Raw genomic sequence first — 13,699 nt, forward strand, 5'->3', positions numbered from 1 at the left:
AAAGGGTTTCAGATTGTTTATCCTTAGAAACAATGTGATTTATCTGTAGTCTTGCCCACGAGAGTGAGCAATGCAGAAAGCAGTTGTAATTTAATACTAAGCCGATGAGAGGTGCATTGATTTTTACAGCAGGTGAAGATTATGCAGGAGTAGCCTCTAGCATTACTTGTGGAGCAGGGGAGGGACCTGTCTAATTCTTTGCCTGGTGGTGACAGTATAGGGTTTTTTATACGACTCAGCAAAAATACTGTTCTACAGGCATCATAACAGGTTGCTTTAGCTTTTGTTTTCCAGTTAACATATCTTGACAATTTTGCTGTATCTAGGTCTTCTTTTTCCTCAGGACTGAGTGTGTTGTTTATTTGTTCTTGGTTTTTGGAAGGATGAGAGAGGGAATGGTAGTTTTATTTTTAGTTCATTGCAGGCACCTTGTGAATATTTCATTTTCCCTTCCCCATTTGGTACACTTTTGTGATGGTCTGAGAATGGAAGAAACTCATTTTACTGATGGAATCTCAGTGTTTTATTTGCAGATAACTTTAATTGCTGCTGAGTGGATGTGGGGGGACAAGGGAAGGTGAGGGGAGCCAGGCATGTCCCTTGTAGCTTTTCAACTCCATTTGGTTGAAACTTAAACTTTTCCCTAAACCACCTCTCCTACAGGAACCTCTTGTTGAAAAACGTGGGGAATTCAGGCTCCTGTTTCCATGTATGACTCAGCAAAGTTAACAGACTGTGTTAAATTACTGAAGCAGCTTTGATGTGATTTCCTGTGTGTGAGAAGTTGAGAAAGCCAAACCTATTACGTTACGCATTACTATTGGAAGTAAAATAAAAGGTGCTCGCTTTAGTCCCCAGTTCCAAGTGAATATATCACTCCCATTTGCTTTCATTACATTTACAGTGAGAACAGCAGAAGCAATCATTTAAACCCTCCGTAATACAGTGCTCTCCGGGAGAGCAGTACTTACAGGTGCTGCAGAAAATAAGTTTCCCTTCGTAGAGGCAGGGGGAGGAACCTGGCGGTATAAAAGAGCGCATCTTCAAATAAAACTAACAACCTCTGCAAAGGCTGCCAAGGCGGTGGGTCTGACCGTTATTAAAAAACCTTGGTCGAGCACTGGCTTCGCTCCAAGCGCTTTGTTCTCCAAAGGTGCCCTGGCAGGGACTTACCTTCCAGCACTGGAACAGGCGATGCCTCCTTAGCTGGAAGTGCCCGATGCCGCTCATCAGACGAAGGAGAAATCTCCCCCAAAGTGGTATCGCTCTATCGCAGTTATTGCGAGCTTTGACAGACTGTGATTTACTTGGTCGGCGCGAGCAGGGCTTGTGCATCATCCTCATGGTCGGCAGCGAGTGGCTGTGCCCTGCCCATTTTCCAGTGGTAGCGACATTGTGTGTTAGACTTTGTTTGCCCAGTTTAAGAGGCTGTTCTCCCTCTTAGCAGTTCTTTCCCCATCGGTGGTTACAAGCAGATTGAGAGGCTGAATGTTAGCGGTTTGGTTTTTTAAAAGATGAATATCTATGGCGTGAGACACTAATACTGCAGGGTCCAGATTTCTTAGCCTCTCGTTCGGTGTATGCTCCATCTTGTCGTTCTTCAGGCATCCATGGGAGATACATATTATAAATCTGGTGAAATAAAATCTGCTATGCAAAGACATCACAAGTAACGTTATCCCTGAAGAAGGCTTTTCTCATTTTTTCTTCGGTTATTTTGAGGAAAACACTCCTCTCGTGGCACCAGCTGGCTTGCTCTCTCTGTAAACCTTTTTTGCTGCTGTGAATCAGGATATACAGTGAAATTTTCTGTGGCGGAGGGAAGCCGGCAGTTGGGCGTCTGTTAATAGCCTGAAAGTAACTAATGAGGATGTGCAGTCGGAGCGATTGATTGAATAGCTGCAGTCCTGTGTGTTTCTTTTTCACTTGCTCGCTTGCTCTCTGCAAGCTGTAGGAAGGGAGGGGGAACGGAGAGACCCAGCTTTCTCTTAAGTGGAAGTAGCACGGATCCCCAGGGCCAGGTGGCCAGAAATGGAAGTTTAAGCTGCATCTGGCTCTTGAAAGGAAAACGGCAGGAGTCAAAATGTCACTGTCTGGAGTCACGGCTTACTCCTTTTCTTTAAGCTTCAGAAGATAACAATGGACTTTCTGCTAGGAAGTGATTTTTTTCCCTCCCCGTGTCAGGGGATGTTTTGTGAAGCTGGATTCCTTTAAGTCTGGCAATTGAGCTGGAGATGGGCAGCAGTTGTGATAAAGGTATCTGTATCTATATGTATGTGTATCTAGCTGTATCTAAAAATGCATATATGTACAGTGTATGTGTGTTTGTGTACAGATTTTTAATGTGTATGTACTTTATTATGCTATTATTCTAGTATCTATACTAGAAAAAGATCTAAGTGCGTCTTTTATGAATATTGGTGTTCGTCAGATCAGCCTGCATGGATTTAAGATGCCAAAGTCGTATCTTAGTAAGGTCATATTGCCAGAACGAGGAGAAGTTGACCTATTTTTTTTATCTGCAGAGATATGTGTGTCATATTACTCGGGCAGTTAAGAGTCTTCTGCTGGTTGCACGGTTTGAGCAAGTAGTGTGATCATATAAGACCGAACTTTGACCTTTGTCAAATTCTGTTCAGCTGTGACTAAAACTGAGCTTCCCTGTGTCTTGATTTTAGTTGTTAATTACTGCATTGCTTATGTAAAAAAATAAAATTAAAAAAAAAATATGAAAGTTCTCTGAATATTATCTCACGAACAGTAATAGAATGCTAAATGTGTTTGGCTATTGATCTTTACCAGCATTTTTTATTTTCATTACCTATTGCCTACAGTTAAGTCAGGTTGACAGCCTTGAATCTGTCAGTGGAAATGCCATTGTAATTTAGTAAGTAAATAAGATATAGAAAAATAGGTGAGTGTAATTCAGCAGTTTAGTAATGCACTTGAAACTTTGCTGAGGCGTCTGTCCTGTAGAGCATCAAACCTGACTACTCCCCACCCCTGGCACCCATTCACGTTCTTTTTTTTTCTCTTCCTTAGAGGTCCCAGCAGAGAGATCTCCTCGCAGACGGAGCATCTCCGGGACCAGCACCTCTGAGAAAACCAACTCCATGGATGCTTCGAACACTTCTCCTTTCAAAGTGCCAGTAAGTGTGCCTTTCCTGCAACGGAGGGATTTTTCTCATTGAATAGGAGGAGGAGGTTAAAGTAGCACAATGTATAACTAAGCTCTGAAAAAAAAAAAAAGACAAGACTACTTAATATTTCCAGTTGACTAAGAGGTATTACTATCAACTGTCATGTATTATCAATGAGATTTCTGTAGATCTGTAACTTGCTTATTTTCATTGGATTGATCTAAAGTTGCAAACAGTGAAACGTTAGTGTTAATGTGGGCAGCGACCTATATAAATACTTTTGAAGTCGCCGCCAGGGATTGCGATACATATTCAATTTTGACTAGGAAAAAAGTCCCTTTAGGGTGATGGCAGCATGTTATTTTTCCCTCACGCCAATGAGGTACACAGAAAATTGAAATTGGCTTTATAGTTTTCTTGGAAGCTGATGAAATTTCTGCAAGTGTGTTAATTGCTCTTTAGCTCTTCAGTTTTTGTCGTGAGTTCGGTTGGCTGTGAGTCTGCATGAGACTTTTTCAGCTAGAGAGCGGATTTTCTTGCTTGTGTCAGTCTTTGGTCAGTATATCCAGGACCACAAAGGCCTGTCAATTATTAGACTGAGGGCAAATGCTTCAAGTTAAAATGAGGTGCTCAGTAATTTTTTTTAACAATATTTGTTCATTTTTTAAAACATCTAACTTGAATATTGCAAATATTTTTGTATCATGTTTTATTTTTGGCAAGTAATCTGCCTGCTTTAAAACCTGGGGAAAAACAGGAGAAGAATTATCTAGTGAACACTGGGGGTTTTATATATTCTCTGTGGACATGAGTGCCATTTCTGTACCTTAGTGTAAACATTCTTGCTTTGCTTTAGATAGCACTCATCCCTTTTAAGCACACTTCCTAGCTCACTTTAGATCCAAATGTGTGTGAAATTTGGGGTTTCATTAAACCCTACATGGTGTCATTTTAAAAATAAAATACAAAACCAGCCAAGGATTTAATGAGAGCTATTTAAATTATAAACGGATTAAGGCTGGTCAGAGTGTATAGAACATATGGTGCTTAAAGCAACCTGTAAACTCGTGAATTATTGGAATTGAAAAAGGGACCAAAGAAGCAGTGAATATACTGGGTATCCATGCTTGGTCCCTTTTCAGAGTCATAGAATAATTTTGATTGGAAGGGACCTCCAGAAGCCTTTGATCTATGCCCCTCTTCAAAGCTCTTCAACTTACATCAGGTTGCTCAGGGCATTCTCCAGTCAGGTGTTGAAAAATTCCAAGGATGTATGTTGCATGGTCTTGCTGGACAACCTGTTATGGTGTTTGACTATCCTCATTGTGAAGAATATTTCTTTTGTAAAGGCTTTTTTGTCAGAACAAAACTTGAATTTCTAATGTCTATTGAAAGACCATGAATCACATTTTCCTCTAGTTTAAAAAATACCTGAAGTAGCAGTTAAAGCAGAACATATTGCTTAGCCTTGAGAAGAGAAAGCTCAGAGGGAAATCTTAGCAATGTGTGTAAATACCTGATGGAAGGGAATAAAGGCGACGCAGCCAGGCTCTCTGGGCAAGAGGCAGTGAGCACAAATTGAAATGTAAGAAATTCCATTTAAACCTAAGAAAAACCTTTTTCACCATGAGGGTGATCAAACACTGGAACAGGTTGCCTGGAGAAGCTGTGGAGTCTCCAACCTTGGAGATATATTCGAAAGCAGACTGGACGCATGGTCCTAAGCATCTTGATCTAGTTTACCCTGCTTTGAGCAGGGGAGTTGGACTGGACAACCTCCAGAGGTGCCTTCCCACCTCAGCTATTCTGTGATTCTATGAATTATCCTCTATCACTTCAGTGACCTGTTTTCTGGGTGGTACTTGGGGGGAAAAAAAGGGTCTTGGTCTAGTTGCATGTGAAGTTGTTACAGGAATATTCTGTTGTGTCAAGTTCTGAGATGTTTATGCTGAGCCCAGAGTCCACACAGTTCCAGGAGCCTTCAAAAGTCCTAGCTATTCTCATCTTCATTTATAAGAAATTCTCTGTCGTCTTTGTCTTCATCTATAATTGCCCTATCCTTTAGATATATACATGCATTGTTGTAGTCTTTGTTTAACAACTGCAAGCTATGTATCATAAGTGTTTGATTACTATCTGTATTGTTTATTTTATATGCCTCCTTTTTCCTTTGTTCCTCATTTTTGTACAGTTTTTGTTTTTTTTTTTTAAGGTTGATCCTATCTTTTAAGTAATGTTTTAATGTTTCTCTAATAGTTTTCTAATACTTCTTAGCTCATGCTCCCTTTCAAAACAAAAACCTTGCAGAATATTTCTCATTTCCTCTGGCAGCGTATTGGGCTTTTAGGACTCTGGCAAATAGGCTCAGGAAGCAGTACACGGCTGCCTTTCTTGGGCATAAACCAGCAAAAAAACTAGGAGCTATTTGTGCCACGTGTAGCTGGTATTATGCTGCTTTGTCTGCCTGGCCACCTGTATACCCAGGAGCATAATGCACCCTCCTGTCTTCCTCATAGGGACAAGGCTTCTGGCTTTGTAGGTTTTGCTCTGAATAACCCATTTGTATGCTGTTAGTCCTTAGCAGGTTGCAGTGCAGGTGGGGGCTGAGATCACCCTGTTTTAAAACATGCCAACTTCTGATCTGTTTAAAAGAGCAAGCTGCAATTAGAAGTCAGATTGCTTAAGAATACAGATGAGCTCAAGCCAAAACTACTGAAATAAAATACCCTGCTAACTTTGTGGATTGGCAGACATCTAATAGGTGGATGATAAGATGGGGAGGAATCATGTTTCTTCCTTTGATTTATACTAAGAATTTCCCAGCTCTCAGAAGTAGGTAACATGACTTGGGCACATCGTGGAAGTCTCAGATCAGTGGTCTGAGAAGAGCTTCAAATGAAGGATGTAAGGGGTGCCTATCATGCCTTTAAATTTGTGTGTGTGTGAGGTCATTTTTATTTGACAGGGATTTATAGTACGTGTAAAGGAGATTAATAACAAAAGAACTTGCAGTTTTGTTTTTCCAAACATTGACACCTACAGTATAGGTTGGAGGGCTATAGGCAGCTGCAGTGTAGTGCTGTCTCAGTTATTCTTTCCATGGACCTGACTCTGTGCCATACCTCTTCTGCTCACTGCTTGGGTTTCTAACAGAAAGCAGCTTAAGGCAGGGGACAGCTTAACCTTCTTCCATGCTGATGGAAAATTATGCTGAGACTTTCATAATAAGTTGCTTTTACAGCTTTTTAAGTTTGCCTTTCAGAAAAGCTATTTAAAAGCTGTCTTCTCAATAAGACAGTGGCTTCCAGCATGTTCTGTGCAGGTTTTTTTGCCTTTCAAACGCCAGGCAGTGGTACTCACTCAGAACAAGGCATCTGGTTTTTTAATACTGCTAATTGACATTTGTTTAGCATCTGGAATTTTGATTCATAACAGCATAATGGCCTTTAAGAGAACATTTCCTTGACGAGACATTTTTCAAGTAGTCTCTTCAGTGGCAGTGGTCAATGAAGGATTTATTCTACGGGGCTGATGTGTAAAGTTCAGGAAATTTGCCTTCCTACCAACTGCATGTGCGCTGGAGGAAAAGACATATGTTTAAATTTCCTATTGTGTGAAAAGTAGAATTTCAGTAGTTACAAACATGCTTTTTCTCAGGACTAACCACTACACGGACCAGCATGTAAAAGGTGTTTGCTCTGGTTATCTCCTGCCAAGGTGAGGGGGGGGATAAAGGAGATTCTGCTGATGCTTACATTACACAACACATACAGAGATAAGAGCTCTTGGTGCTTGTCCTTTCTTTTTCTTCCCCATTTCCCCAAATATTGTTGTCTGCTGTTAAAACATTAGTCTCCATCTAGGTTCAGTTGTGTTACTTGCCATCTGACAATTTGCAAGCGTGTCTGGGAGGAATACTGACAGGAAACAGAAGGGCACGAAAGGTAGGAAAATTGAGGAAGTGTGTGTGTCTTCTCACATATAGACAGATGTGTGCTGTTTATAGATATGCATAGATAGGAAAAGTAATATTTTTAATAATGAATATTATTTGACTGAACAAATAGGAAGGCAGACAGAACTGGCTAGAAGTAGGAATCGTGACGCATAGGTGGGCGAGAAACCAGCTTTTCCCTTCCCACACACACTATGTCCTGGCAGAGCGTCTCCGTCTCAGTGCATCCCGTTCCCTACTGTTGCACTGTCGAGCCCCGGTAGCACTGCGGCAGCCTACCATGTTCTCTCATAGCTCTGCCATTGGAACTGAGGGACCAGGGTAAATATGAGATTATCAAAATCCTCAAACCTCCCGCAGTGGCAAGGTAGAGAGGAATTGCTAAACCACTCTTCAGACTCACGTTGCGCTCTCCAATTTCTGTTTCTTTGGGGTAGGGTTGTTAGTGAGTTGTTATTACAAATAATACATGATTCATCCATATCTGCTGGCTATTAGAAAAAAAAGAGACTAGAAAGAGGCAAAGACATGAGTGCAAATGAGATAGGAAAGCCAGAACACAATCTTTGAAGTAAGTAAAATTATTTTTATAGAAACCCTGTGTTTCTATATGATGGGAAGACTGATACTTACAGATTGCCTTCCTTGGTTTGTTTCTAGTCGAGAGTATAATTGGATCTATAGAAATACTGTCTGCCTCTTTGCTCTTTAAGAGTACTGCTAAATGGAACAGAAGACAATGCAGCCAGCCTAAGTGAAGGTCAAAGCTTGATGAGATCTCGCGGCTGCCCAGCCTCATCTTTTATGCAGTCAGCAAGATTGTTGCTTCTCCAGAGCACTGCTCCGCTACCATCATGCTGCCAGGTTAGGACAAGTCTAATCTTTTCTGTCCATGTGACCTGATGGCATACAAGTACGTATTTTTAATTCTGCATCAGTGCCAATGCAGAGGTGGAATTGTTGATTTACATTAATGTGAGGCGTCGTGGCATCCTTCATGAAAAACTGTCTGTGCTCAAATCTGTCCTCCCTATTGTAAGATTAACATTTTTCCTTCCACTTTCCTTACTGCAACACGTTTGTTTGAATCTGCTTTAATTTTTTATCATTTGGCCATGGTGTAAGCATACCATGGCTTAGGTATGCTGACTATTATTCTACAGATTTTGTGTCAGAAGGCATAAATGGGTGATTGACTATCTCCAGGATGCTCACCAAGTTCTCATCCATATCTTTATTCTGGGGTAATACTGTTCACAGGCTCTATAACCTTCACAGTATCTTTGTGCCAAGGCGGATTTGTTCATTACATCAAACTTTAGCGTTGAGTCAGATGATGGGTATATCGAGTCTGTGACACCGTCTGGTGGACCTCAACAGCAGGAACATTTTTCTCATGTTTGGTGTAAACTTGACTTTATCCAATTCCCCTGCAATTAATGCAGGGGAACTATGAATGTATATAGCTTTAAACACTGGTCACATTCCAGTCGTCCTTGTTTAATAGTATTTAAATGTGTACTGACTCATTCTGTTCTTCACCTCCAAATCATGGCTTAGTCAAGTTATGCAGAGTTTAATTAATGCATCCTCTGCAAATCAGTCCTTCTGGCCCTTTTATCACTTTTCTTGCTCTTCTGTTTTTAATTGCCTTCAATTGATTCTCCAAGTTCTGGTACTAAAGTTCACAGGAATGTGTGTTATCAGTTTCTAATTGCTCACAGCTCTTTGGGTTACTTCTCTGTCCTCCTTGGCCCTTGCTTCACCTCCTAATTTAATATAGCTCAGTGTAATTAATGTGCTGTTTAACTTTTCTTCCAGGTCATTAACACAGATGTTAAGCAGAAGCAGTCATGCCACTATCCACACCACATCCCGTTGGACCCTTTCTTCTACCTTGATACCTTATCGCTTGTCGTAATTGCTCTTTTTAAATATCCCTGTAGCCAGTTCTCAGGGTTGCGTTACTAGCTTTGACAAAGTTCATTTCCCCTAATTTTTCTAATTAGTAGGTATATTGTATTATCAAAAGGTATTCTGAAGAGTTGGACTGCTTGCTGGCTGTGTGCCAGGGGACTAAAGAGCCAGGGTCAGGAAAATTATTGCCTCCTTCCTGATGCGAGGGAAAGACAAAAATGCAGCCACTTGAATCGTAGTAAGGGAGGCTTGAGGCTGTTGCTTCACATACTTCACCCACTGCAGCCAATGTGTTGACAAACTGTTGTTTGATTAAACACTCTGATAGACTCAGGTGACCTCTTTCTTAGAATATTGATTGTTTATCACCGTTTTTTTTGTTGTTCTCTAGACAGACTTCTGACCCTCATTCCTTAATTCCCAGATGTGGGCTTTTAAAGGATGCTTTTTTCTTATGCTAGTGCCCGATGGGGACAGCTTCCATGAAAGCAGCCAGGCTCTGCTCCCAGCTGTGTGCATGCTAAACACCTTGCTGAATTGGGATCTGCAAAGCTGATGTAGCACTCCCCAGCTATCTTGGTAGCTCTTGTTTCTTCATGAATTTTTTAGTATGATTCCCAGTGACTTGGCAATTTGATTCCTTTAATGCTTTTGACTGCATATCACGGAGAGTACATGCAATCTTATGATACATTTTATTAATAGATGTATTATCAATATATCCCTATTGTGGTATCTTCTCCACTTCCTTGGTTTTCTTATTACTGTTCTTAAACTTGTTCATCCTGTTCTGCATCCCTCCTGTGGCTGTAGACAATTTTTCATTGGAAAGTTGAAATTGTTATCTGGCCAAATCTGCAGTGCTGTCCCATCAGGGGAAAAATATCTTCCTGATCCTTGCTGTTGATCAGCTTGTGTCCTGAAGCATGATAATTGCTCACTCTTGTTATTTTTAAACCTGACTAATGCAGCTACATATGTTGTTCTTCCTTATATAAACACATAATCCTTTTTTAATCTTGCTGAAAAAATTTGTCCATATAATATCTTGTGGTAGAGAATTCTACAGGCTGATTTATAGATAGCATTAGAAAAGGTCTCCTGACAATCAGTTAAATGTGCTGCCTCTCATGTTAAAGTGCCCCTTGGTTTTCTTATGTAACAGGGTAGACGGGGAGCTTACTTAATTTCCATTCTATTTGTTTTATACAGCTATAATCCCTTCTTGCTTTTGTTTCTAAAATAAATAGTCCGGTCTTTAAAACATATAATTTGTAAATCCCCCTCTTGTTTGCCTTTAATCAGTTTATACTTCTGGAGTTTGGTTTTGTTCTAGTTTTCTTGCTGAGATGAGAAGATCAGAAGAGAGCGGTGCATTAGTGTGAAAGCTATGGCAGATTTACATAATACCACTTTACTTTTATTGTGCTTTATCCCTTGTTTATACATCCAAACATGCTTTTTATTGTTCTCTGCCTGTGCACAAACCACCTTTGGTGACATAGTGCCAGGCTTTTGGGATGAGTTGATGGTGGAATTTGACTGTTGTAAGTCACTGTCTTGTTCTTTACATTACTACCAAGGTGTATGCATAGCTGTTTTCATCTGCTTTTCTACTGTGTGAGTGGTGGAGAGGCTTTTCAAAGGTAGTCACTGCTAATAGTTTAATAATGAGTGTTACTGGGCTCATAAGCAAACATCTCCACCTCCTTGCTAAGCGATACTGGGGTTTTGTTGTTCTACACGGGATAGTAGATTTCACCATGTTTGCTCCTAATCCCTGGAATATCCTGCTAGTTCTATCTTTCCATTTTATGACCTGGCTGTCTTCCCCTGCTTCTTTGCTTCCCACAGCTTTACAAGGTTACTGCCACAGAAGAGCATTTTCACCTGGCTACAATTTTTTTCTTTTTCTTGATAGCTGCTTGTGAGCAACTTAAGAAATAAAATGTTTCATGTACTAACGATATGCAGTGGTGGGGAGGCAGTTCTATGGCAGTTCCGTAGTCGCTTGAGTGTTATCTTTGTACCCATCCAATCCTTCCCCTCAGAGAGAACAAGTCTCGTCGCTCTGTAAATGAAGTTACCCACCTGCTGTTATTAATAATGCATTAGTGCTCCTCGTCGAGAATTATAGATGTGCAAGATGCGTTGCAAGCCTCCAGAAGGCAATGTGTTTCTTCCCAGCAATACCTAATGTAGGTAACAGTGCTGCAAACCACAGCACTGTATAGAAGATGAACCTTTATCGTCGCCCATTTTACCCTGGATTTTGTGCTTTGAAATGCCCACTAATACCGTTGCATTTTATTGATGGATAACTCATGTTGTAGATAGGTGGGGTTTTTTTAGTTCATGGCTGAATTAACCTTTCACTTGCAAAACAGCAGAGACAATCGTTATTTATTATGCATGGGCTGTTTTCTCCAAAGTGAAGAATCAGTGCGTCTATAGGGAGCAATAGTTAAAGACTTGAGTAGTTCATACTTGGGCTGTCTTCGAATTTGTTGGGTGGTTCATGTGCTGCTCTACTGAGATTAAGGACAGACAGACAGTTGTCATCTTTGGTACAGAGTGAGCATTTCCCAAAGCCAAAGCTGCCCTGGACGACAACAATCCCTGAGTTTAAAATACTTAGGGGCCAGAGTTTCTATACCTTCCCTGTGCAGCTATGGAGGGAAGTTACGAAAGCCTGCTGAGTTTATCACTTCTCCTGTGGCGATTTCTTCTTGGCAGAGTGAGAGAGATGAGTTGCTTAACTTCCAAATGAGATTAATAGAATTCTCAGTGGGATTGAATTATTTTTAGATGTATCATTGGGATTTCTTACCCCAGTGTTTGATGCTTTTGGCTGAGATGATGAACCCGCTCTGAACCTATTCCACACGCCTGATCAAGTGCACATTTGTGCTCTCTCTCCACCCCTGTCTCTGTTCCATCCATGTTCCCTTAAACCTGTGGTTCCCCGGGGAATTTGTACTGAGCTTTGTTCCATTAGGTGCAACCATCAAATCTGACTCTTGAGAGACTAAGGCACAGTTCTCTTACGGTTATTCTCTCGCTGGACTCCTCTTAAAATATTGCGTTTACACTGTTTTCATCTTTTCAGATTGCATCCTAGCTAGTTTATCCTACCAAATGTTTTGTAATTTTTTATTAAAAACATAGTCTCATAATTTCTGGCAGTTTGGGCAGTAAGTTTACATCTTTTTGTCTGAGGGTGTTTGTTTAAGCAGGAAAATTCACACTCTTTTTAAAAATGTTCCATGATGATTCTTAAAGCTCAGACACTTCATTACATTCAGATGTAAGTACCAAACAGCAGTGTATTTTGTGTTGAAATAAGTATCTAAGAGAAATACCTAGACAATAAGAAAAGAAGTAAGGAGGGGGCTGTCTTTTTAATGGTACAAGCTACAGTTATTAGCATTGGCAGTGATTTCTTCTCTAAAGAAGGAAAAGGAAAAAAAAACCTTTCAGTTAGATGGTATTGTTGCAGATAGAAGTTTATTTTTCATCACTACATCTTTTTCATATCTGCATTCAGTATTTGAAAGTATTTCCTTTGGCAAATGGAAGTCGAAAAGCTTTGCTCAGTTCTGGCATGAGTGAATATTTCATGCTGCTCTCAGGTTGTCCATCTGTAAGCACTGGCCCTGCATGAACTGCCAGCAAGGTACAGGGAGCAAATACTGCAAATGTTTTCAAGTCTTTTTGAAAATAACCAATAGGTACACTCCTTGCTTGAATAATTTTTGTCCTTAAGTATGTTTGTACCCTTTTTTTTTTTTTTTTTTTTTTTTTAAAATATTGTCAACAAGCCTTATTCAACCTCAGATAGCATACTTATTTCATTAGGGAATAGATTATGTTCAATTAAACCAAGAACATGTTTCACTAACTTTAAAGCAATGCCAATTTAAAATTGTGCATGCACACAAAAATGAATATTCATGGTCCCTCTCTGAATGTGATTTGGAATGATTCAATATAAATACCTCTGGACCCCTGCTGAATTGGGTCAGCTTTGTCTTATTTGCCCTTAAGGGGAGAAAAACATGTTATTTTGTGTTTGCAATTTGAGCAGCCTGAGAGGTACTGGAATGAAGCCAGGGTCCACTAGATCTGAATCTCTGTAGTTGGGTTTGTTACCTTTTATGCTGAGAGGTCAGAATATAAGAAAGTGCCTTTGAAAGTGCTATACATCCTCTCCTTGAATTCCAGCAACAGCCCCAAGAGAAGCCCAAGAGCATATATTGATTATGGGTTTTTTTCAGAGACATTTTTTCAATACCAGAGCCAAGAAAAGTACAGGAACATGAGTAGCGTTTGAGTGGCACACATAGCTAAAAACAATTCGTCCCTTTTGACAGTACTATGTAGATTGGGGGGGGGGGGGGGGGGGGTGGGTTGTGGAGAGGGCCTTTTCTTTTCCACTTTATTTCCTATTTCAGGAGAATATAGCAGCTCTCACCCCTGAGGACCTGCTGGCTCGCAAGCCTCAGAAATTGAAGGGCAGCCTTAAGTGTAGCACTCCCTTCAGATGAAGAACAAAGATTCCCTCTTCCTTTGTCCCCTGCAAAATAATCCCACAGGGCATCCCAGTTTCTCCGTGCTGCCCGTGGACAGGCACATGTCAGACTCTGGTGTGTGTGAGCAGGTTGTTCCCTCCACAAGTATTTGGGAG

At 40.6% G+C, this 13,699-nt stretch overlaps 1 protein-coding gene across 1 annotated transcript in view; it reads left to right on the plus strand.

Moving 5' to 3' along the window:
* RASAL2 (RAS protein activator like 2) overlaps positions 1 to 13,699 on the plus strand; it is a 124,402-nt gene that overhangs the window by 70,037 nt on the left and 40,666 nt on the right. Inside the window, 1 exon segment of the mRNA XM_035898065.1 lies at positions 3,043 to 3,149. Within this exon segment, the coding sequence (XP_035753958.1) occupies positions 3,043 to 3,149 (107 nt within the window).

Source organism: Egretta garzetta, unplaced genomic scaffold (genome assembly GCF_000687185.1).
Source record: "Egretta garzetta isolate BGI_Z169 unplaced genomic scaffold, ASM68718v1 scaffold187, whole genome shotgun sequence".
NCBI classification, from domain to species: Eukaryota; Metazoa; Chordata; class Aves; order Pelecaniformes; family Ardeidae; genus Egretta; species Egretta garzetta.